Source organism: Leuresthes tenuis, unplaced genomic scaffold, assembly GCF_036924035.1.
Source record: "Leuresthes tenuis unplaced genomic scaffold, fLeuTen1.0.hap1 SCAF_20, whole genome shotgun sequence".
Lineage (NCBI taxonomy): Eukaryota > Metazoa > Chordata > Actinopteri > Atheriniformes > Atherinopsidae > Leuresthes > Leuresthes tenuis.
The window spans coordinates 10,660,922-10,687,964 of record NW_027325374.1 but is presented as its reverse complement, the minus strand read 5'-3'; the positions used below and the strand labels follow the sequence as shown (position 1 = coordinate 10,687,964).

The 27,043-nt window shown below is 40.7% G+C and overlaps 1 protein-coding gene across 5 annotated transcripts in view; it reads left to right on the top strand.

The window, feature by feature from the left end:
- The window catches only part of LOC140278117 (adenosine kinase-like), a 116,392-nt gene that overhangs the window by 25,363 nt on the left and 63,986 nt on the right, over positions 1-27,043 (top strand). For 4 of the 5 annotated variants that reach the window (XM_072373050.1, XM_072373052.1, XM_072373049.1 and 1 more), the window contains 2 exons: positions 22,862-23,034; positions 26,395-26,503. In XM_072373050.1, the coding sequence (XP_072229151.1) occupies positions 22,862-23,034; positions 26,395-26,503 (282 nt within the window). Of the gene's footprint in view, positions 1-22,718; positions 22,768-22,861; positions 23,035-26,394; positions 26,504-27,043 lie in introns of those variants that run through there. The other variant, XM_072373053.1, reaches the window with a different exon arrangement.

The following is a 27,043-nucleotide window of genomic DNA, read 5'->3' as shown; positions in this document are numbered from 1 at the left end:
CCAGATACTGTAATTAAGTTAAAGTGAGAACCTCTGGAGAAATAGGAGGTCTCTATCAAGTCATAACTACTCTGATTAAAACACTGCAGCGAAGTGAAAATTCATTTTTGCACCTATCCTCTGCAAAAAAAAAAAAGAAGCATCAAATTGCTCATTTCCACACACATTCCACCTGTTTTTTGAGTGTTGTGAACTTTGAAAGCACTCTACAGCTTCACGTGAACGTGTCCTAAACATGTTTGATACGGTGTGACTCCAGTGATGGATCGCCTCCATCCAGTCCCTCTCATAAATCTGTGTAGGATGGCATGTTCTTCTCCTGTCACCATTATAGCTTGTGCATGCTGTCATCCGGCTGCCTTATGTCTGCAAAGTTACAGTGTGCACCTGTCAGACACAATTTATAGAAAGAAATTTGTTGTGTACCCTGGGAGCTGTAACCTCTTGACAGTTTTTTTTTTCCCCTCTTTTTGCCGCACCTGATTAACATTAAACATGGCTGTGTCTGTTGCAACATTTCTAGCTAAGCTTTAAAATGAGTGATCCCAGGTTATGGGATTTGTTTTCATACGTGTTAAGGGTGCACCAAACACTTATTTTTATATTATCATATTAATTAACACCAGATTTAACTGAGTCATTTTAGAATTGATTAATGACCAACAATTGTATTGTCACTACAGTATATTAAGGACAAGGCTCTCAGTTCCTGAAGCAGTTACTTTTTGATAGTACTTTTCTGTCTCTGGACAACCGTATTAGTTGGCTTGCAATGAGCTGTCACCAGCTTTTTTTTGTACAATAAAATTAAATGAATGCTCCGCAATTAGATGTTTGTTCTTTGTCATTGTTACACGACTGCGCTGCTGCTGCTTGTGCTCTCAGCGAGGATTATCACCCCTAAGAGGGGGAAGCGTTACAAAATGACAGCCTCTCATGTCGAACAAGTCAAGCTGATTCTGTGAATATTGAAGAGGTTCCCACCACATGTTCTCCTGCATGTTAAGGGAGCAGCGTTAACCTTGTTTTGATTTGCATCTCCTTAGCAATTAAGATAATATGTCGTAATTAGAATTTTAATGTACCGCTGTGAGATTTTTGATAATTATACAGAATTCTCTGCGGTGATTTTCTCTTTGCTTGCTTGTCTTCACAGATGAATTCATGGCTGATTAGATCACTGCTCTAATCAGATTTTAGCTACATTGTAAAATATCTTCCCACATGTCTCTGTCAAGCTGAGTGTAACTGTGAAGCACTTAACTTTGATACACACATGTATTATAGGAAGTTTATAATTTGGACAGAAGCAGGTTGACTGAGGTGAAAGCGATCCGGCTACATGTAAAGTCTTGTTGGCTTAATGCAGGGTCGAAGTTAAGCATTGCATTGTGTCTGAATCACTCTGTCCTTACTTCTGCTCCGATTTTTATACAACAAATACTCAAATAGTTTGTTCTCACTGTCAGCTGAGATTTGGGACACAGGACAAATGCAGTGTCCTTGAAGTCTTTGAAGAAGGGGGAGCACAATCGATAGTGGCATAGTGGTGGCAGTTTGCCAGTTGAAAAGACTGAGCTATTGGATGGATAGATAAGCTTTGTATAATAAAGGCTGGAGATCTTGGGCCACATGGTGGTGTAGTGGTTACTACTGTCACCTCACGGCTGAATGTTCATGAAATCTCTGCTGGAGCCTTTCTGAGTGGAGTTTGCATGTACATGTCTTGGTTCTCTGGGTAAGATGCATGTTAGGTTAAGTGGTGAGTCTAAAGTGACCATATGCGTTAGTGTGAGCATGTATGTTTGTCTTTGTGGCCCTGTGATGGACTGGTGACTTGTCCAGGGTGTACCCTATCTCTAGATCCAATGGCAGCTGGAATAGGCTGTAGCCCCCCATGACCCTAAATTGATTAAAGTGGGCATAGAAAATGGATGGATGAGTGGATGAGGTGGGAGGTTCAAACTTTAAGATACCTGACTGACAAAGGCCCATCAAACATAGATTAGTACGTCTGTTTTGATGAATCTAGAGCCCAACTAAGAGGTCAAAACAATATTGATAACTTGGAGCATGAATAGGCTAATGGCTATGTATTTATTTATTAAGAATACATTTTGTGGTGGTGTAAATAACGTGTAATCTAGCTATGTACTGTTAATGTAATGTTAAGGTAATGCATATTATATATAAATTATAAATATTTAAAAAATCTTAATTAGTCGTGTTTCCTTTATGATAATTAGCCATACTGATCTCTTTTCTGTGGCGTTTATGGTTGGGGAAAGCTGTGTTTTGCAGAGAATGAACTGAAGATTACTTGACACACAAAGACATTACCTTGAGTTCATGGAGACTCCATGCAAAACAGTAATGTGTGTCCAGCTGTCCAGCACTGACCACCATCTAAACCAAAATCCATCGATTCCAATTAATTGGCCTAACCAATGAAATCCTCAAAAAATGGGCAAGCATGAGTATCTGAGCAACTTTGATAAGGGCCAAATACAGATTGCCACACAACTGGGCCAAAAGGCAGGCATGTATGGAACTCTACCTAAAGTGATCCAAGAAAGGAGGATGGATGCCTAGTTTGTGGAAAAATGTTGATGAGAACAATTCTCAGAACGATACAAATACTAAATCAGAAAACTACACTTTTTAACATGTAGTCTCCATTTAGCAAAGTCAAGTCACTACACATGTCTTTGAACTTTCATACTGATAACGTTTAAAGGTTGCTGAGGAAGCACCATAACGCCAGTTAGTTGCTAAAGAAGATGATGTCAGAGTATGTCGTGAAATTCATATGAAGCAGCAAGAAATTCTCAATACTCAAACAGCTACTCCTGACTTCAGTTGAAGCTAGAGGCGCATATTCTAATCTGCAGTGTTTCGAGGAAGAGGGCCCTGGTGTGACTCATTTAGTATCCAAAAATACCAGGGCTGAGATCATCTGCCACCACCCAGAATTGAAAGAAATTCAGACTGCCCCAGGTCCTATTTACAGCTTTTAAACAATTTGACCATTTCAGAGTTTGCTCATCTTTAGAGCTTCCTGAGCGTCTGTTTGTTTCTCCACAGCCACAGGGCCATGTCATTTTAAATGTCTGTTACAATATATGGTTGAACCCTCCTCTGGTGTGTTCTGTGTTTCTGTAAAGGAGCACAGTGCCGGGAGACAGTTTATCTACACAGATCACAGTTTGTCTAATTTTTCCTGCAAACCGATGTCATGTTATCACCAGTCTAGTTTAAACAGGTGCGTGTTCGGTTGATTTTCACCCGATGTTAGTGACTGAGGGTAAAATATTTTTGTTTAGATTTTAACCAGGGAAGGAGCGTGTGCCTTCGAGGCACATCCAAGTTGAAGTTCAGAATTTAATCGCCCCGGGCAGGTTAGATGCTGTGCTGTCAGCGTTTTTCTTTTTTTTTTTTTTTTTTTAAACCTTGCAGTCAAAGTTTTAGTTGGTCTAGTAAGTCACCTTAATGCTTTGGCATTCATAAAGAGCTGGCTCTAAATTAGCACTGCAACCACTTTGGTTGCAAAGGGGTAGCTGATGTGCTTTGGGAGGAAAGCGTGGCACATTTGATCCCACAGAAGAGCTACTCTTGCACAAATTGCAGAAAACCTAAATGCTTGCTGCGGTAGTTTTATACTCCTCACTGAGTCCTCAGTGCAATGCATCTTACTGTATATGGAGTTGTAAAGCTGCAGGGCAGTCAAATTGCTGATAGAGACACTGGTTCACTGCTGAAAGTGCCTACAATGGACAGAAGCTGACCACGGAGCAATCAAAGAGGTTGACCTGGCTGTTTCTTGTGGTACATCATGATGACCACCATATGATTGATGATGGTATTTCTTACTTAAAGAAGACATATCAACATAAATCCCTATGGGATGTAATCTAATGCAATACTCTTGGAAGTGTTCTGCTGAATTACCAAGTGCCACCTACAAAAATAATGTATCAAACCCTTTCATGGTAACATCATGTCCTGCCATTGGATAAAGTGCCCTGCAACCATTGTTAAATAATGTTTTATGAACATGACAAAGAGTGCAGACTGTCCAAGCTCCTTAAAAAGTGCGATCAGGCATCTCAGGGATGTGCTAGGAAGAAAAACAAAAGCATCTATGGATCCACACATTTCAACTTACAGGATGTGAGGCTAATGTGTTGGCATCTGACAACACAAAGCACCTTTAGAGACCTTGTGGAGTCAGAGCAATCTATGCAAAACAAAAACTACTACTTCTGATTTTAATGTTGTTACTTTTAGGTGTAGATTTTAGCCAGATTAATGGAGTTAGATGGCATTAATGGTAAAAGATATGACCCCACAAAACCGATCAACGTTTCTGAAAAGCTCCAGTTAAATGTTTATTTTGCGTTTAAACACCCCAATAACGTGGACCAAATGAATCAATTTAATTGTTGATGTTTTAGAAAATTGAACTAGCATTTTGAAATTGATGAAAGATTTCCACTCAAATTAGTCGGCAAACCAAAGAACGCAGCACTTAATTTATTCCACGGGCTGCCTGTTTCATCAGTATACCTAACCCAGTACATTAACTGTGGTTGTTGTGTGCCTGCCTGTGCATTCATGCTGCTGTTTCCTAGCTGCTTGTTTTTATTCAGCACGAGACAGCAGCCAATATTCCCCTTGGCCTTTTCACTACAACAGCACGAACCAGTCAATATTGGCAGGAGGATATTTTCCTGCCCCGAGTTGCCTCAGTATCAATACTTGAGCATGATAACCAGGCCCAGGGTAAATGAACAGAGATTTGCAAAGAAAAAGTAAACCTGAGACCTCTTTGTGGAGCAAAATTGGCCACCACAAAGGAATTAATGACGGATCCTTCCAGCATAATTGTCTAATTATGCTGGGCAGATGGGGCACTGCTTTAACTAGGACACATTGTGCTACCTCTCCAGACTCTCCACAACAAAAGGCAAACCAGTGTGACAGCCTCTTCAGCAGTGAGTGGGAGGGAGAGTGAAAGAAAGAAAATGGAGAGAGAGTGGAGTAGAGGAGGGAGGGGGGGGGAACTGGGTCTGTCACCAAGCCATTCCTCCACTCGATATGTTACCACAGAAACAAATGTATGGTGTAAACACTGCGTGGATCAGAGCTCCTGGGAGGTGAATCACTGCAGTGTAATGAGGTTGGTTTACATGCTGCTTCTCAGCTTCCCACCCAGGCTCAACTCAATACTTAAACCCCCTAATTAAAGAGAATCGGCCACTCGATAATTGATCACATCAGCTGCCTCGGCATACGCCTTCACTGTAAGGCTTCATGCCACTGTTTATTAGAGCTGTCTGCCTGTTTTATCTCCGGGGAAGGAGAGGAAATGGGAATGCTGCAGGGGAGGGGCAGGTAGGAATGAGGAAAAGGTAGACCTATAAAGAATTAAATCTCTGCTCTTAATAAATGCCTGTAAAATAGAAGTGGCACAAACTGTATTGTATTGTGCAACATTTAATGTCTCAAGGGGCTTTCAGGAACTGCAGTTGTATTCCACTTGGTTAGAATTCAAGAATTTCAACAATACTGAGAAAACAATCTCACCATTAGACAATTTTGTTTTTGTTGGCAGGTTTTGTGTATACAGTCATTAAAAGTGTTCTTGTTTTATTTTATTTATTTATTTTCATTTTTGTCGTTTAATTTCCTATTAAGTTTTCAAGGAAAACAGAGATGCTCCTTTTCAGTGAACAGAGAAATGCTTTAACACCATTTTTAAATGTGCACAGTTGTTCACTAGACTACACTACAAGTTCTTCATTATCAGGAGTACACAGGAGCCATGAGCCTGTAGCCAGCCAGATGTTCTCTGCTGGCGACGTCATTGTTGCTGGACTTGTCACTGTGATGTCTTACAAAAAGGAATGAGATGCTTTTTGCACATGGAGGAACTGTGCCTGTTTACTTTTAAATGGTGCATTTTAACCCAAACCATTACTAAATCCAGCCAAGTAAATCTTGTGCCTAAATCAAACCAAAGTGTGTGTAAAAATTGAAGTGGGAAAGTAAAGCATCATCCCACTGAGGTTTCTAATTCCAGTCACGGTAGTAATAAAAGTCATCCTTTACATAGCAAGGTGCTGTTTTAGATCTATACTCTGTACATTGAAAAATAATGCTGAAGGGATACCTGGTGTGTAAAAGTGTGACTTTAAGGGCTCCTGAAAAGGTGTTGGCATGTGTAGAGTTGGGAGGGAGAACGTGTTCAACAGTCACACCACACTTCGTCAAAATAGTACATATTGGTCCAATGTCTCAGAAATCGTTCTGAGAATTGTTCTTAGATGTCTGAAATTAAGAGGATTTCAGTACATAACACAGCATAACATCTGTTTGGATGTCTGTATGTTTGTTAGCAGGATTATTTAAGAAGTTTTTTTAAATAGATTTGTATGAAAGCATTAGTTGAGGTGGGGCGTAACCAACTTGAATGTAACTTCTGATGTCAGTCCAGATCTGGATACAGAATATTACTTATCTTATTCAGCCCTGGTGAAGATGTGCAGTCACAGGCTGCTCTTGTTCATTGTTTGTTTGCTTCATTTTGCCACCCAAGTTTTTTTGGGTTTCTTTTTCTTTTCTTTTCTTTTTTCTTTTTTTTTACACTTGAGCCTCCTCAGGTCGCTATCATTGACAGGTTTGTAGTTGTGGTTTGAGGTAGGCAGACAGGAAGTGGCAGGGCTGACTATTGAACCTCAACAGGATCTCTGACATATAGATTTTCTCTGACTCTCTGTGTCATGGGGTAATTGCTGAGTTTCAGAAATTGATCTATTGAAAGTAAATGTATCACCAAGACTGGGACTGGGAGGAGAGAGGATTGACAGTGTTAGATGGTGACAGAAGAGGAAATCGAGCTGCTGGAAGAGCAGACAGTAGCATGTATTTGTGGTAAATGGGTCTTGATTAAATGCCTACTGAACACCTGCAGAGCTGACAGAGCGTTTTATTACATATGGGCCTGAGCAGGTGTGGTGGAGTCGAGGAAGATGTATGACTCTAGTTACTCTGTTGAACTAATTTTGAAGCTTTGGCTCTTCAATTGTTTGACTTATTTAATCAAAACGCTACACTCGCCATAGATTGAAAGTGTAGATATGAAAGTGAGTGAAAAGTTGCAAAGGGTAATTGCTTTGATTAAAGCTTATGCATCAGTGTGACTTTACATCACACTGATGTAACTGCATCAGAGTTACATTTAATTTGTATTTATGAGTTTTACAGCAACTTAACCACAACCTCATACAAACAATTACAGTTTTCTTAGCCTGATGTTTTTGCACAGAATGATTTGATCAGTCTGTCATGTCTGCACTGGCAGCAACTCATTTGGCACCTCACCAAACAGAGACATATTATTACAAAGTGGGTGTAGCTTCCTTATGCCAGTCACAAAGTGCTGGTGTGGCATTTCTGAGTTCCTGTGGCTGGCAGCTGTTAGCTATTGCTCTGACAACCTTTAAAAGATGCCTGCTGGGGCTTTCCCACCATTAACGGTTATTAAAAATGACTTTTCCAGAGGAATAGAAACTCCTTTACATGTGATGCAAAATGATTAAAGCACCTTTTGTTTTTATTTTTGATGATTGGCCTCAATATTTATCACAGCAGCACAAATTGCTTTTGTACAACACACCAGAGAGTTGAATTAACACTCCTCTGAAAACTCTTAAAATCCAGCCAGATCATGCTGTGCTTTGCAACGGCTGCATAATCCTCTCATCATCAGAATATTGTCAGTGATGACTATGCTTTTAATGATACATGTCTAAATACATTGTCTGTGTCTGCATTTGTATTGGGATCAAAAGAAGAAAAAAATCCACATGGTATGTTAGAGACTTAAATGAACTCGGTCTTGGATTATTGAAGTCCAGGGAAAGCAAATTCAAAGATTTTCATTAAAACAAATGATGTGTGTTAGAAGATAATTTCTTAAAGACTGAGAGCCATGTTGTATTTAACTGTTTTTGGTCATTTTTGTAAAGGTTTATTGGGCCGTCTGACTTGAATATTGTGAATATTTGATTAAGGATGACCGTGGCCCTAACCTGTGACAGCATGAGCAACAGAGACATCAGTTTGAACTAACTGAGGATCACCACCAACTCCCAACTCTGCATTGACTATTTCATATCTGGAAGTTTTACAAACTTTCATCAGAGTCAGCTGAGATTATTACAAGTTGCTGCCATTGGTGATCATAGCTGAATTGACTCTTTCTGTCCATGCTGTCATCCTTTTTCTCCTCCTGGCAACATCTTGCATTGCCTTGTGTAGAGCAAGTTCCCTTTGTAGGTTTATATCGTGGCTTGTAGCTTCTTTCAGCAGTGTGTTTGATTGCTAATCTAAGCTGTTTGGTTTGATTAAAAGAAATTCAGCTCAGGTTTCGCAGTGCGGTTTAGTGCGGATCATTTGAGCGGCTGTGATAGCTGTCAGGTCAGTGTCCTCAGACTTAAAAAGATTTGGTTGTTAACAAATCCCATATGAAGACTGAAGGCAACTGTAAAAATACATTAACATGTATATTTATCTCACTGCAAAGTCTGCTATAAGTTAATCCTCTGTGCCTTGGATTGTTACCATATAAACTCATTGATGAGTCACTCCGTTGCACTGCTACTCAATTATGAGCAGAGCCACTGTTTATTACATTTGATATAGTCTCTCACCCTCCAGCTGTAGTAAATGCTCAAGAGACAAAATTTAACTGTTCGTTCCTTTTTGTGAGAGAGCATTTTCTATGAACAAGATCCAGTGGGTTTGGGAAGCTACTAGGCCTGTTCCAGAAAGAATCTGTTTAGCCTTAATTAGTGTGTCTTCTGAAAAGTTCTTGGTCGTTCTTCAGCACATGATCCTATATTTATTTATCTAGCTAGCTAGCTATTTATTCTTTTACCAAATTTGGTAATTCATTTTGATCAAATATTTCTTTATTTATTCTGCTAACTAACAGACCAAAACCAAAATGTCAAAACACACCCCCTTTGGCAGAACTTCTTTTAGTTTTCACAAAAGTATCTGCTTTGTCTCACGATATTTACCTTGGTTGAATTAGATTTATGTACTGTGTTCATCTTTTTGTATTTTTCCGGGATACATCTAAAATCTGAGGTCAGCTTACTTTTGTATCCTCAAGTTAGTTTTCTCACTGTCATTGGGCCGCTGTGTGACAATGTGAAGTGAAAATATGCAGCATTGGCTGGTAATTATGTCTAGATTTGAAGCCACAACCACTAGTTTGACCAACAGTCAGATTGACTGTTGGTCACAGGGATGGAGATTGTTTGAATTCAGAGAGTTGATTCACACCTAAGTGTATAATGCCATGAAAAAACTAACATAGCCATTCTTCGTTTGCTTGTTTAGTCTTTTTGCCAGACATTATAAAGTAGTGTTTATTGAACTTAGTATCATTCTCTGCTTGCTGGCTTTTTTTTAAGGGGTGTAAAGGAAGGTGTGGCATTTCTCCCGGCTCTGAGCTGATCGTCTTTGCGGTGTTATTGTAGTCTTGACCTTGGTTCCTTTCTAAATGCTTTCTGTCATTGCACATTCTTACAGGCACACAGCCCTATAGTTTTGACTGAAAATTCATTGAATCTGCTTTGCCAAAGCCAACAGGGCAGAAGGTTGCAAGTGCCTCACTGGAACTGCTTTGCTTTTTGCTTAAAAAGTAAAGCATGCTTCACCCAGAGTGGCTCCTTCTCCAAACAGGCTCTGTAACCAGGATCTGTTAGCCGTGCTCCACTTTGAGGTTATGGTTTCATTGGAATTAAAAAATCAGTTTATTCTGTGTGAAACAAATACATAAATTGGATTCTGATACTAGACTGTATATATTTGGGTTATGAAAACTGCCCAGACTGTGATATGCGGTCATTCCAGTAAATATATGTGGGGATTGGAGTTAGGCGAGTCAGTCTTGGCCAACTCTTGGTTTAGATTATTATGCCACTTTGATTTCAAGGAGAAAATAGACTGAATAAGATCAAATTCTGTTTTTTGGCAGAAGGGAAGTCTGGTTGGCACACGATATCTAAATAGAAATAACATTTTCCACTTAGATTAGATTTAGCTTGCATTAACCTCCTTTCTAGCTCAGAAACTTGACTCTCTAACTGTCTACGTTTTGTTTTATTAAAACTATTGGCATGCAGAGTGTTTCATCTGGCAAAGCTAATCCATTTTTAGAATTTAGAAATACAGTATATGTAAAGAGCATCTACTAGACCTATGTTTCTTCACTCAACCTGCAAAGCATTAAATAGGTCAGTGATATTTCCCCCTTTGTCTGTAGGGTTTGTAAAACGCTCTGAATCCAGGACCGAATCATTAGCATGGACGGAATCCAGAGCGTTAATGGTAACCAGGCAGAGTCAGATGACATTGTTATTGCAGCCGTTCCCGGGAAAGTGAGGGGAGCTGAAAATTTATATTTGATTTATAGCAGGGTTTGAATTTATGTTCCAGCTCTCAATAGGAAAGTAAGTGATCTTCACCCAGCTTCTCACAAGAGAGGGCCCCACAGCATCTGGTGCTGGAAACATCTCTGTATCAAACAGAGTTCCTTCTAGTTTCTCTTCACACTGCTTAACCACCAAGAATTTACACCTGTAGGGGATATAGTATTACTATGTTTATTGGACTGGATTCAAGTCTGAGCCTTGAGAAATTATCGGACGTGTGAAATAAGCTGCCCTTTGTGGGAAACGTCAGGGAAAAATTAAAGCATGTCTCCCAGCCCATTTCCCAAAAAGTTGGGAGGCTGTGTAAAATTAAATGTAAATAAACGGAATGTAAGGATTTTCATAGAAACTCCTAAACTTCTTGATTGAGTGAAAATAGGACAAATATATCAAAGATGTTGAAACTGAAAAGAATGTAATTGTTCTTCTTGAAAAATAGATTAAAATTGTTTTCACATTTCAAAAAGAGTTGGGAAAGGAACCACAAATGCGTGGTAAAGTTGTTTAAAGCTTAAGGGGAATGAAAAAGAACACCTGGTGTAAGTTCTTACAATTTATTACGTTGATTGGCGCGAATCTCTCAGAATTAAAGATGGAAAGGGGTTCACTATTCTGTTAAAATTATTAAGTATCACTAGATATTGTAAAAACTATTAAATGTTACTCTGCATTTACAACATTATGTAGTAGAAAGCACTGCAGTCATACTACTCCTGTAGTCTGTTGAAATCTTCAAATTTCTTCTTTGAAATCATGGAAGCTGCCTCCTTTAAGTTTAATTAGAGAGAGACCATCACATAGTGTAGAAACCAGTATCTGTGATGTTATGAGTACATATTAGTGCACATTCTATAGATACCTTGCATATCTATGAAGGCACCGTTGACACTGAACAATGTAAGCAGGTTTTGGAGCAACATACTGGTATGCTCCCATCCCATTAGATCTTTTTCCAAGAAATGCTTTGCTGATTTGAGCAACACGATGCCAAATCACGTATCACAACAACATGGCTTTGTAATAAGAGCCTGGGCGCTAAACTGCCCAAATTGTTCCTGCAGACATGCCGCCAACTGAAAACATTAGCTGAGTTTTGAAATGAAAATAAGACAAGTGAGGACCTGAACTGCTGAGCAGCTGAAATCCAATATGATGCAGGGATCGGAAAGCATTTAACTTTTGGAACTACAGAAACTGATCTTATCGGATACCAAATGCTTCCAGAGTTTTGTCAGAACTAGATGTGATGCAACACAGTTGGTAAATGTGCCCTTTGTGGAAACCTATATTGCAACATGTTGCTGAGATCAAGTAAAACAATTAGCATATAACTTTCCCAAAATATTAAACATCTCACTGTCAACATTTGACTAGTTGTCTTTGTGCTATTTTTTTCTTTCTCAATTAGTGATTGATATTTTTCAATCCTTACATTCTCTTTTCACTTATTCTAATCACTTATTCTAGTGTACCACCTTTTTTGGAAAATGGGGTTGTGGACACATTTATATTTGTTGAGTTTTTAGTCATTACCTGGTATTCTGTGCAGTTCACCTAAAGAAACTAAGTCATTATTGGCTTTCGTGTATTATTCACGTAATGGTATTTGATATTTTCAGTGTCTGCTCAGTATTTCAAGCAGTGTGGTACAGACATAAAGATCTTTGAATTGCTCAGCTTGAGTGCAGTTATTTATTGAGCTTTTCTCTAACAGCACATTGACAAGAGCACAAATATACTGCTTTCTGTCACTGTTAGTGTATTGTTGAATTCTTAAAACCTTGTATCCTCACATTATTATCTGCTAGAAGTGATGATACAAATACCTTCTTTATGGTTTAGTAATAACTGCCTTATTTTTCATAGGGATACAGAACATTATTTATCACTGGCAGTGTTCAGGGGGATTAATGATGCATAACTCTGTTGGAGTTGTCTGGCATACAGCACCAGCCGAAGGAATCTGGAAGGTTATCAGAGCAATAAATCCCAAGTTTTTCCTCAGTTGTTTGTCACGATGCACTGCAGCAGCCAGTAGTTATGATGGTTCCAGCTTGTTCTCTCACACTTTCTCTCTTTGGGAGCTTTCACGAAAATAACACAACTTGTTTAAGCTGCAAATTGATAACGTGGAATTTGATCGTACAACCTCAAAGTTCAAAGCGAGCAACCGCTTTTAAAATCTCATCCTTGATACAACGTCTGCCTCCAGCTGGATGATTGGGTGTAGATAGGGAACACGCTGCACACTCTCCATCTCTGATGTTCAGTCTTGCATTTTAACTGTTTTGTCGATTGCCATCATCCAATTCTGTATGTCTATAAACTGAAAATTAAATTAGGTGTGCAGACTGTTACACAAGTTCAATCTATACCCCAGCAGCAGCACCAGTATTTCTTTCATCATGGCTTATTTTCTCTGTTTAATTTATTGAATAAATTGCCCCTTTAACTTGTCAAGCAGCAGGAAGTCATCCAGGCATTGTCTATGATCCCGGCAGTGAAGAAGATCCAGTCTATTAGTGCAATGATAGGGCCTTTACTGCGGTGAGCTCACTGATTGAATGGCATCCTTGTCAAGGTCAGGCTGAAGCTAAGAGCTATTTTCTGCTTACCTGTGCAGCCAGCCGGCCACAGAATCTGCACACAGACTGCCTTTGCACCAGCGAGCTTAGTAAGCGGAGAAGCTCATCACTGATATTTCCAGCTGGTAACACGAAGAGAAACCTCTGCGCCTGCAGAAAAGGACACAAAGACATGAGTAATATGATAAGTGGGATCTCGCTACAGTGCGTGAAGACATTAGGAATGTTGTTTTTTGATCTGTGCCAGGGGCCTAATCACATCCTCCTATTGTGTCCCTGTCAAAGAAAACCATTGTGTTAAATGTGAATCATTTTGCTTCAAATGTGAAGACTGGTTCAAAGGTCAAGCTGTGAGCACAGCTGCTTTGTCTGGTCATTTTTGATGAATGTGAAGTGTCAGCTGTTTTTAACCCGATTTCCTCAAAAAATAGAAGCCTTCCAGCTGAAATAGTGTTGGATGACTCCAGCGAGTTGAAGTTCTGACAGTTATGTTTTAAGCTGCTTATGCTCAGGGACCTGTTTTATATACGTAGATTTTTGGGAGATCCAACAATGTTTAGCACCAGATCCAATATTCGATGCATTGGGAGTTCAAGATTAGTCTAAGCTGAGTTGTTTTTGTTGAATGATCTCGCTCATTAGTTTTCAGATGATAGATTTGATCACGAAACACAGTGCTAATGCTTATTAGAAACCACTCTTTTCTAGCCGCACAGTTTTGAAGTGAATTTTCTACAGTGCCACGGTGAATTTATCCATGCCTGACCTGTGTAAGCCCTCAACGGGAGCTGTCATTTAGCGTATGTTTAGAAATAATAATAATAAAAATCTCTTCTGTAACATGGATCACCCGCACTGGCTGCCACCTCTGCGAGATCAAAGCGCTGTGGAAATCCACCATACTGCACACAGGGGAGTTGTGGAATCAGGAGCCAGAACTGATTCACCTGTGAAGGGGCCAAGCACAGCTGCATTCCTACCAGCTGGAGCCCACTGACCACAGACAGGATTAGAGGCTTTCGCTGCAAAGGTCCTTCATCATCTCTCCGCCTGAAACTTGTATGGCAACAACCCCTGCAAACACAAATGCCATTTTATGATCACTTAATAACACCTCTATCCTCAGTTTATGCACACTCACACTCAGTAAATCAGCCCCTGTGCTTTTATAGCCACAATTGTCTCTGCAGATAAAGAGGACAACCCAGCAGTCTGGGACTCCCAGCCCATGAATCTGTTGTGAAGGCATTTTTTTTCTCCCTTTGCCCTCCCTCAGATAAGTATCACTGTACAGCCCGCCATTGTGAAGCGGCTCCCCGGCTTTTGTATCCCAGCTCAGCCCCTCATGCCTGCCAGGTAAACCCGTCTGCCGCTCTGTTGCTGCGATAGGGGAGTTTGGCTCTGACTGACTGAAACAACATCACCTTGTTTATCCTGTAAATAATTCACCCCTTCCGGGCAACAGAAACAAAAATCAAGGTTGTGTGTTTAACAAGGGAGTCGAGGAATGAGAGGAGCCAGAGAAGAAAAAAAGTCAGGTGTTTCCTTTTTAGATAAACTTGGCGCCTGGAGACAGCGACACATCCCTGATTTTTATGCAGCGCGAAGATGCTGCAGTGAGATGTGTTAGTTGTGTGTGTGCAGTGGGGAGGGGTGCGGAGGGGTTTTATATGTGTGCTCATTGAACTTGCCCTTTGATGGCTCTTTGAAGAGGGTGCAGAGATACTGGTGGGGACATTCTTGTCGTGTTTAACATCACAACCTATGGAGTGTGTCGAAGCAGCACTGAGTTTGACGTTTATCGGGGGGTGGGTGGGGGGCTGGTTGTTCTTGGGAGCTGTCACCTCCCCACCCCCATTCACCACACAACCCTTCTGTGACACATATGTGAATGTGGACACGCGAGCTGCCTTGCTTTGTTTTGGTGTTGTCTAACATCACTCCCCTGAGGTTGTGTACTAGTGTCTAGAATAGACTGAGGCATTTATTTCCCCCTCACTTGCAGCACAGGGACATTTTCCATCAACCTGTTTTGACTCAGTGTGTGCACAAAAAAAGGAAATTTAGAAAGTCACACCAGAAACGCTTTGCAAACACCAGAAAACCTCTTTGCTGAGGACGGGAGGAACTATTTGGAAAAGAAAGGATCTAAAGAATGCATATGGATTTTCTTTTAAATGCACAATTGCATTGTGGTACCTACCACTGTTGCCTCTACCTGCATCCTAATGCATCTTCCTGTTAAGCACTGTCACCACAAATCCCCATAAAAGAAAACATTGTGACTGTTTGTCATTTTTCCTTGCATCTTTGTTGCAAGCATTGAAATGACACAGCATCATAGGCTGGGAATCAGCAATGATATTACTCTGTCTTGTTTAATTATGTAATCTTGTTGTGGCCCCAAGTGTATTTGTATTGCAGTGGCTGATGCAGATTGATTTGCATTTGCACAGTATTTTAATCTAAAGTATCCAGTAAGAAACCATCATCATGCTCACTCTGGAACGCATTTTGAAATAATAGAGGTGGAGGCTATAAAGCTTCTATTAAAATGTATTATATCTTTCTCTGTCTATTTTAGTTCCCATAGTAACAGGTTGTTTTAGTGGGTCACTCTGAGGGCAGTGATGAAATAAACTGTGAACAGATAGGACAGTAAAAAGCATGGGATTCATTCATTCATGCATTCATTAATTTTCCATTTATTATCTGGATGCTGGTTCTCTCCAGATAGTGGTTTAGGCTCAGATATCAATGTCCTGGGCCACCTCTGGTGGGATACTAAGGCATCCCAAAGTCAGCTTCGAGACAATAACAGCTTTTATACAGTTTTTTTTCAAAGTGGGGCTTATACCTCTAGTCTACCTTGTAGATATGTTTGGGGCAGTCAACAAAGTGAAATTTTGCATATGTACGGGGCCTTATTCACAAAGCTGATAATCATAACTCAAGAGAGACCAGCTCTGTTTTACATTACCAAAACACACAGATCACATGCTGCTACGTTTTAAGTTTTTAATCTACAAGGTCTTCTGGTTTCCCTTATTATAAAATGTACCGTACATACTGCTGCACATTCTTTACTAATGAATTATGTCTTCTTGTGCAGTCGTTTGTTCTATGTCCTGGCTGGCAGTTGGAAGTTGTATTTCCTGTGCTATTTTGTTTGCCCTAACACGAGGAGACCCAGCAGGGGGCCACTTCGTCAGCACAGGTTCTTCACTTACCAGAGCCCTATGGGCCAGCTGGCACGGGTACACATGCGACACAAGACACAGACACATTATTGTTCTGTCTTTGGTTTTCCAAAGCACACCCTGGAAGTTAGTATGTGGCCTCAGATCAGTGTGAAAGAGCAAAAACCGTAACATGATACTCTCATTTATAGCATTAAAACATAGTGTCTGCGTGGGGAATTTTATCATTTCTCTCACTATCCAGGTCTGCCCTGGGGTCTCCTCCTTATGATTTATGTCCATAGTTCCCTATTTGCAAAGCGTTCCAGAAGCTTAATGAGATATTTTGAGCAGTCTCAACACTTTAACTTCTAATGTAGTGCACTGCCAAAACAATAGGAAATGAGTCAGTGTCCAAATACTTGCACAGATTGCATCAGTAGACCATCAGTCAGCTTTATGTTGTCTTGCAGCCAGAGCCTAAAGCTGCATGACAACTGTGAAACATCCATTACAAAAGCAGACTTGAGTAGCGATACACAAGCTTCCCCAGCATGCTGGTGTGTCAGCAAGGGATGGAGCAGGCACTGAACAGAAAACAACAAGGATCTGGATATTTGAAGCTGAAATTGGGACGGTTTCCCATCGGGCTACATGCTATGCCTCCCTTTGAGTGCTGATTGCAGACATAAGAATGTGGTTGACTGATCTGAAAGGAAATTACTGGAGAGAGAGCTTATCCATGCCTTTGACTGATAATCAGCTCATTATCGTGTTGATCATTTACAGCTCTCCTTCTTGCCCGCTCTCTATTTTAGCTGTGTCATTGAAGCAGAGCACAGAGACTTTTAATGGCTTGGCAAGGAGCCCGTTGTGTTGAGGCAGAGTTAAAACAACCGTGCTAGCCCTGGCTATTCTCCACTTTTACACAGTACAGGTCTCCACCCCACTTATCAACCCTCTGAGGGAAGAGAAAAAATTAAATACAAACAACTACAGCAGCAACAACAACATATGCAACCCTGACGCGAGTGTTGCCCTAGCGCACCAACATGACTAACTGTGCATGAAATTGAACTGATTGGAGTTATTGACCAGAAGGCTCGAGCCCCTGAGAGGACAGAGAGGAGTAAGGGGGTGCCTTGTGTGTTACCTGATTGAGTGAAAAATCCTCGGCCGGTTGCTTTGATGCCGGGCACTTTACAGGAAAGAGTGATTTAATGGAAGCTGCCAGACCTCATCAATGTCAGCACTCATGGTGAGGGCCCTCTGTTCCGACACTGTTTTATATAAAAGTGCTTGCGATGACAGGCCCTGATGGACAGATGTTTTCTGGTTGTTTGAACTCCATAGTGAAAAGAAACACTGATTTTAGCCCTTGCGTCTGACTCGAAAAGAGAGCCTGTGAACCAAAGGAGGCTGCTGCAGGCCACCCCAGCATGTAGCACCCTCACCCTCTCCTATTTTAGGCCTCTAAAAATAGCTCTATTGAATTTTAGCAGAGGTTGATAAGCCTATAATTAATGTGACTATCATCAGGCACGGGCTGTTCTTCTCAAGAGGAACCAGCTGGTGAGGTAAAGCTGGAAGAATGAAGACTTTAAGGGTGATCTGAGCTGTGTGAGATGGTGAAAGCGAGTGACAGCAAACCAGCTTCCCTGTGATGTGCAGAAGGCACCGCTTTGTTTTCGAACTGCACGATAACACACAGCGTCATCTATCAACTCCCTGCAAAAACCCACTGTGCTGCGTCTTCAGTAGATCTGAATTGCATTGGAATTGCATCATTAATAGAGCAGAAATGATTCCCAGCAACTCTGGGAGAATACATTGACCCCTGAGGGAGACTAGAAACAAGACAATGTTTTTACAGGAGGAATATCTAACTAGAGGTCCCATTACCACTTCATCAATATACAGCAGCAAGTGAGGGAGAGTATGGGGCGGAGGGAGAGAAGCAAAAAGGAGAGGAGGGAATGTAATAGCTTATAGTGCTAATGGCAGTCTGAGCACTCAAGTCCCAAACATTCAGCTGCCTCATCTCATCTGAGCTGTGTAATTGCCGTCCTGGAAGCTGCCACGCGAAGCAGCTGCCACCGTTGTGAAGAGTGGCAGCTGTTGGATGTTGAGGAGCAGGTCTGGGTCAGGTCCCCAAGTGGGGCTCCTTGCAACTATGAGATGTCATAATTAATAGCTATCTGGGGGCCCAGGGGCCAGTTTTGGGTGGATGCATTGGGGGCTAGCTGTATTTTGGTCAATTGAAGTCAAACAGAAAGCAAAGCCAGGCTTGTTCTCCTCTTAACATAATGTATACTTATTATCACTTTGCTTGTTGTGAGCAAGTCTGCAGTGTCACACCCGCTGCTTTTCAGGTATTATTTTTTTCTTGTTTGTATTAGGTTTCACTTGTGTTTCTAGATGGACTTAGATATGGCGCTATGATGTACCAGAGGAACCTATTAATCTTTGGGGACCAGCATTCTCCCTAGTTAAGTGAATATACATGAGCTGCTGTTCAAGATACAAGCTCTGAGCACCTTCACAAAAATTTGTTACTCCAGATTCGCTCTTTCTTCCCATCCTCCCCTCCCTCTCTCTAACATGCCGCCTGGGGGCACATCTCACTCTGTCTCATCTGCTGCTTAATTTCACTGGAGCGGCCCTCAGTAATGAAGCGCCTTGATGTACATTTGCCAATTTCTTCCTCTGCCACTACGATATAATTGGGATGTGACTAAGCATGAATACCCAGCACAGGGTTGGTTGACCTCTCGGTGACCCCGCGAATAGCGCTTTTGTCATAATGGAGGTATTATCTCATATAATCTGGGAATGGAGAGGGCTTGTCTGCAGGGTGCCAGGGATGGAAATGGATTGATGTAACTCCCCGCTCCTGTGTGCCACAGAGAAAGGAGAAAAAAGTGTGAGATACATTTTTTTACATTCTCATAATGAGGACATTTTCTTCTTATCTATTGCTGCTTTGTTTTTATTTGAGAAGGAGAATAGCTTCTGGCAAAAGCAGGGGTGGGTTTTTATTTTTTTCATGAAAGCAATGAGTTTTGATGCTAGAGAGGATTTCTCTGTATGTGTGTATATGTGTGTGCATGTCAGCCATTTCCCTGCGTGGGTGCACTGTATACTCACATGTTAGTGTGTATGTGTGTCTGGTAATGACCCTGTAAAATGACAAGCTGAGCTGGCAGTGAGAGTACAGTCGCTTGTCAGAGACAGACAAGGTGGAGGAGGAAGGAGAGTTCAGATAGAGATGTGGGAAGAGGAGGGGGGGGGGTGGCTGTGAGGTCGGTTGTTGCTGTGATTCACCATGCTGTCATTAGAGAGAGACTGAGGCCCCTGAGTGGCCCTCTCTATTCCCACCTGAGAGGCCTGCAAATGGAGGGGCTGTGCTGTCATTATTTACAGCCCGCAGCTCCTAACCTTGGATTCGGAGCTCATCACTGTGAAGGGAAAATCAGATTGGACTTGACGTGTACCCAAGCCAGTGACCTTGATAAGTGTGAGGTGCCTGCAGCAAGAGGTTAGGAAAGACGAGCTTGGATTTGTGCAAATCTGTGGGTACATGTTTGTGTATTTTCGACCAGGTGGGGAGTTGGAGGCATGGGTTGAATGACTGAATCATGACTCAAGATGACACGTGGTAGAGCTGCTCATGGACCAAGATACAGCAGGCATATGTGACATTACCTCTTTTCATTTCACTGGCCCTCTGCTAATAATAATAATGATAATAAGGATATCACAAAAATGGATATTATAACATGAAACAAGGGTGACTACAGCCCTGTCTCTAAAGTTTAGAATTCATTCAAAATCCTCATGAACAATTTAAACTCCATATTCGATTCAAAATGAAAATACATTACGTGTTACATTAAAACTATGTAATTGTATTGTTATGAAAATACATTTATTTGCCCATTTTCAATTTGATGCCACCAACACAATAGAAAAAAAGCTAAAATTGCATCTCATTGCCAAATAGATTACTTGGCAGCAGTGAAAGGGATATTACATTTTTTAGGTGGCGTTGTGTGAATGAATTGGGAGTAGTCGGTGTCCTCCCTGCAGTAGACTGTGATCAGCACACACTCAGTATGGAGAATCAGAAATGTTTAATCTTGGGTGAGTAAAGCTGACCGGTGCTCAGTGGGGTCACCAGGGGAGCGTTGTTTTTTGTTTTTTAGCGAAAAGGTTTGCAAAACAAATAACTGATTCTAAAGTCGCATGGTATAAGAATATGCAATATAGCATTTTATAGCATTTACTGCAATTTTTTAGTTTTTTCGTTTTGAGGCGATGGGCAAATAGTTCAAAAGTTTTGAAAGTAACATGTCTCAGTCTTGAATTTCATCATCTACAACAGTTCTTCCTAATCTGGGGTCTCTGCCAAAGATCACAGGCTTTCACTGAACAGAGGATATAAAATTACCGTATAACATTTTAACGGGATTTTTAAAGGTCTGTGAGAGAATAAAGCGCATCAAACCTTGCCTCTACACCCAGAAGTGTTTTCATTGTCACTTGGACTCATGCCTGTGTGTTTTATGCAATTTCATACTGTTAAAAAAAGATATTGTAAGAGGCATTTAAAACTACACTAACAGTCGACTCATGCATTTTTTATTCAAATTGCAGATTCACTTTCTTTCAGTAGAAAAAACAAGCAGATGCAGGGCTCTGTATTAAACAACATGCAGTGCAAAGATGCTCTTCATGCACAGAATGTCATACAAAATGGCCAAATGGGAGCTACAACAATGCCCAGCAAAAGATGGAACTGATACAAAAACATTTGGATTGTCAAAGGACACACTTGCACTCAGACTAGCACAACATCCACCCATTCAGATCACATTAAAAACAAAAGCCTGTAATACTCTGTCACAAACAGCATAACTAATGTATCATCCCTGGTCAGGCGAGCTCATGGTGGCCGTTAGTAACTGATTATTCCGGAAAGAGGTGCCAATAAAAAAAAAATTGTGTATGCACATGTATCAGCGTCTGTATGTCCATGCAAGTTTAGCAGCAGGAAGGGTTCACAGCTTTTTTGCTATAAATCTGTGGGTACATGTTCCAGGTAAAAAAAAAAAAGACTGGGAACCACTAGTCTATGGTACATTATTTTCAATTAATACCATTATTGAATTACTTTGATCTCCAGGCCCTCAGATGGCACTGCATTAGAAACGGACACAATGGTGTTGCTGCAGGAGCATTGCCAGTGAACATAATGTGTTGCATTATCCACAAATACAAGTGAAGACTCTACCAGGCGAATAAAAAGAAAAAAGAAGATATAGGCCTGTACATGAAATTACTGTTAATGCAGAGTGATCTATACAAGCTTTTGAGTAATGTATGCTGCCATCAAGTTAGAATCTTTGTCAGAGGAGACCTTGTTTATATCAGCAAAACAATGTTAAATGGCTTTCTGCATGTGTTTTAACAACCTGCCTCTGCTTGCAGTTCTGACCTTTAATTTGAAATAAATAAGCACAGATTAAAAAAAAAAACAATAAAAGACAGTTAGTTTCACATGCCTATCCTGTCGTTTTTTATGGTATTATCAGTATATCTATAGGGTTGATTATTTGCAAATTCTTACATTTTGCACTCTGTGCCTTAGTTATTTCTTATGGTTTTTTTTACATATAAATGATGGAGATTTACATTTGCAGGCTGATATTTATCTCTCTTCTTTCTTATTTTTCATATCTGTATCATGAAAAAATCATCAAACCCACCCTGATGTTAACCGGTAGCTGTGGTTTGAAAGCACATGTGAGCCTTGCTCCAAGTAATGAATCTCTTCCTGGATAGTTTTACTTCTGTATTTGATTATTTTTTCCATTTGAACTGGTTACCTGGAGACCAGATGGGCGGGAGTGCATAATAACAGGGGACAGCATCTGAGGATAGGTGATGAAAATGCAGTTTTCTTCCACCACCGAGATGCTATTTGGTCGTGTGAAATGATTAATTTCACACATATACAGGTCATCCCCAAAAGCAGCAACATCTCATTCACAAGGGGCCCCCGTCAGCAGCAAAACAGGAGGCTGCAATAAAATGAGCAAACAGCAGCACGTACTGTACGTCAATAAATCTTTGGAGGTTAAACCTGAGCACTGTAGAATTTGAGCAGCCCCCTCCATCCTCGTCAGGTAAAAGTCACTGAGTACATCAAGACTGTCGAGACCAAAAAATGGCTAACGAGCAGTTCGGGGAGTATCCTGTGGTAGCGGGTACATACTCGCACTGAGTCTGTGTTTGCATAAGAGGGATGAAGCCTTGAATTATGGGGTTTGTGTAAATAAGGAGATGAGACTGTTTTTAGCACACAGGGAGGAAGGAGGAGTGCTTAGATGAGAATAGTCCCTCTGTGTGCAGTGGAATTGGTCTTGGGTTGTTTACGACAGCTCGCAGCCCTCATATATCACAAGCAGTATGTTTGCTGTGAAGCTACAGTTTGTATGCCATCTGCCTTAGCTGAACTTGACCCTTCAAACAGACTTGTATTTGTAAACTGAGCTCTCTGTAACTGTTTTTATTTTCTCTTTCCTAGTGGATGATCCAGAAACCACATAAGGTGGCTACCTTCTTCGGATGCATTGGTACAGACCGTTTCGGAGAGATCCTGAAGAAGAAGGCCGAAGAAGCCCACGTTGATGCCCATTACTATGAGCAAAACGAGGAGCCGACTGGTACCTGTGCAGCCTGTATCACCGGAGACAATAGGTTAGCAACCTTTCAGTCACCCTTGACCAACAAACAACCCTGTACCTCAGATATGAAAGAATCATTTTGGTTTGTCAGGCAGCTGACTTATCTTGACTGGAAGTCATAACAGGGAATCATTGCTAAGCTCACACTTAAAAAGGAAAAAGAACAGCTTGAGCTTGTTTTTACAGACCCTACTCAGTATCTACCACCCCGATGGGTTGTCATCTATCTATAGGCTGACAGTAGCAATGTGTTAGTGATGCCTGGGCTATCCCAGTTCTCACCTGTCAGCCTTCTCGGCTGTAAAAGGGGTTTTAGCGTCTCTGGCGACTCTCACGCTAGCATCATCATCAGCACGTCTGAGACAGCAGAGGTCAAACCCTGCGCTGATGTACACATACACACATACGCACACAAATATCAGTAACGGTAAGGACTGCAGTTCATGATAGGCCAGGTGTCGGATCAATAACCTCCTTCTCTAAATACTCCTCTCCCCTGCAGCCTTCTATCCGCTGCTGCTGCAGTTGTCAGTCAGTCAACTGCCGGACCCTGAGTGCCCCAGGAGCCAGCCACTGTGAGTGGTCTTAGTGGGCTTGTTTGATGTGGGTTCTGACACCCGAAAAGGTCAGATGCCGTGCTCAGGGAGACGAGCTCTGTAATATTTCTTACAGGTGTTTAACAGACAGCTCAGGAGGCCAGAGGAAAGGTCGCCGGCAGGGCCAGATTGGAAGCGTAATGGCTTTGAAGGGCTGGGAACTAACATGTCACAGCCCCAGGCTTTGATTAGTGCAAGCCTTCAAAAGAAAAAAAAATCTACCTCCCTCTACTCAAATAATAGAGTTTGAGTTACAGTAAATGTTGAATAATCACATTTTAGCCATTCAAAAATAGATTTATTCTATTCTTAGATGTGTAATCAAAGGTTCAATCAGTCAGTCCCTCCAGGATCTTTGGGTCTGTGTGATTGCTGTTTGGAAAATGTTTCAATTTTGAATGGAAAAGATGTAATAATTTGTGGCCTTTGTAATTTATTGAGAAAAATGTGTGAATAATTGACATATTTACCATTTGGGATAATAGTTTAAATAATGCACTGATAATTTTGCTTCACAGTGAGTTTCAGGTCGAGTTAAAGATGTTTCGAATTTGTAGTTTGCTATGCAAGATGGTCTTTTGTAACTTGCTGTCACCTAATTGCTCATTTAATTGGAAACATTTGTACTTTGTCCCATAGCAGATAGCAGTGCCAACACAGTTCATAAACCAAATGAGTTTTCTGTGCTAATTACAAATACAAAGTGTTGGCTGATCCTTGTCAGATGATACTCTGCTGCAAAACTAAGTCATCTTCACCGTAGTTACAAGGCAGTTTCATTATGGAGAATTTGAATTACACTTTTAAGAGGTGGGGGTCTAGCTAGGAACATTTTTTCTGCTGCTGTACTTAAAGGACACTGTTTTGAGCCTTTCGGTAGCAGCAAACATCGTGTTATGTAGATATGTAGTGGCAAAAATATGTCCTTACCACTAAAGGAAGTCCTTTCTTAAAAGTTTCTAAGTGATGGAGAGTTAGGTATCCCTTTTGATTTTGACTCCAGTTGTTTGTGACTGACATTCTTTTCCTTTCTTGCTCCACCCAGTGGTTCTTTAATGACATATTTAGCATCTTGAACTATTTAAGATGAATGCTCACCTATTATTATTCTTCTACAGTTCTACCACATTAATACTGTTAATACTGTGTTTTCGCTTCCCTGTTTTTATCTTGCAGCCTAGTTGCTGTCAGGTAACATTGTTGCACACAAAACAAAATGAAAAAGCTTGTAACACTTGTCGTTTTGTTATTAATTAAATTATCCAAAAGTTTATGAAGTACAAGTGAAACATTGATCAGTTAATCTTCTGTTAATGCCAGTTATTATTGACAGAAACTTAATAGGCAACTATTTGCTCATTGTTCATTTTTCAAAAATATTTCACGGTTCCATTTCCACCCAAAGATTTGATTATTTTATTTGTAATTACTTTGATATTTTTTATTTCAAATTCAATTTCAATCAGTTTGAAAGTTGGACAAGAAAAAAGGTAAATGTAAAGGGCCCTTTGTAGCTGTAATGGCATTTCTTGCTTTTTTCACAAACTGAATCATTGATTTTTATGAAGAATATATTCAATGAGTTCATTCTTGATGAAAATACTAACTACAAAAGGATTAAAATAGTTTCTAAATCCCTTTATGTTTACTGGTTATACTTTTACTTAAGAAACAGTATAAATGCAGGATTTTTACCAGCTTGTACCAGTGTTTTTAATGGTTCATAATGGGAACGGTAAAGCTTCTAATTACTTCTTCCATCACTGTCATTTTTAAGGATGAAAGTGGCTATAAAACTTTAATCTGACAAGTCATTGCTCTAGACTGATCAGTTATTCTCGAAGAAATTGAAAAATCTTGCAAATGTTGATGCAGATTCTTGGAGGGACTCCATAGTACTTTTCTTTGGAACTGCTCACAGTGGCGCTTTAGTCTTACCTCTTACATGTATCATATCATCAGATCTGCTTGTTCTTTGATAGTGCTCTGCTGTGCTCATGTCTGTCAGACTCCCTCAGTAATGACACTCATTTTGCCTGTCATGTTTGTACCTTTGAGTCCATTACTGCTGCTCAGGTCAAACGTGGTCTCTATCCTACTGTCACATCGTAGCCTTCGTCATCACACTCTGATCAACTTAGCACACTACTAGTCCTCTTTTTGACACTAACAGTGGTTAGCAGCTTTTTCTTGCCATGTGAGAACAGACCCCTTCCTTTTGAAACACCCTCTTGTCATATGGTCGCCTAACAGTTTTCCCTTAAGTAGCTGTGATGGTTGCTCTCATGTTGATGGCTGCTCATAAAGGGATAGAACATGAGGACGGTCTAATGAGCTATGTTAAGATAATGCCACCTGCTTCACTTTCCATCTCCCACAACTCTCTACTCAACCAAAGTGCTCATTTCGTAATGCTTTTCTGTTGTTTTTCCACCCTCGAGAGCAATGAGCCTCTTCTTCAGGTGATACGACAATGTGAATAATTTGGAGGTGGCTTCATGTTAATCTTGAATATGTCTCTTAGCTTTTTTTTTTTTTTTTATCTCTGTTTCTGTTGTTTTGAGATAACCCAGTTTTGAAAGAGAAGGAAGAATAAAGTCATCCAGATGACTTTAATTCAGCTCGGTTCAGAAACTGAAAGAAACTGTTATCATCCTTTGATATCATGAAAGAACAAAGGAAAGTCTGGGGCCTCTGTGTTTTTTAAGAATGTTTTTGAGACAAAATTAAGATGGATGATAAGCGAGGCAGAAGATTTATGGGGTCTGTCTCGGCAGGTCCCTTGTTGCTAACCTGGCAGCGGCAAACTGCTACAAAAAGGAAAAACACCTGGACTTGGACAGCAACTGGGAGCTGGTGGAGAAAGCCAAGGTCTATTATATTGCGGTAAGTGAGACCCTCTACATTCAGAATGACTGTTCCCCAACTCTGTTGCCAGAGGAGGACAAAATGTTAAGAGGCGTTATTCAGGAAATGCCTCCGCACGCCTTCTGCATTGTCAATATATCCATTCATCCTTTGTCGAGTGAAATGAGCTATGTTACCTATTGAGACAATACAGCTCCATTTTCTCTATTTTCCCCTCATCTCTGTGCATGAAGCTGCAGCACACTGTGAAATTGTTCTACATGTAATGCATTCATTCATTTCTTTTAACATGGAGACAAGCCAACAGGTGTTGCTAAAGTGTGAAAATCGATTATGCAAGTTCATTCGGCTTTACCCCCTCCTACACAATCTTCTCCTGACAGACAAAACACACACAAACACACACACACAGATTGAGGAGGACAGATGTGCGCTCAGACATTCACACACTCAAGCTGCACCACTGAGGTATTGTCTTCACTTGCAGCTCCTGGAATAGGATGGCCCTCCATGCTCATGTTTCCCCGTTTGGGATTATATTTAATTCCAGCAGATCAA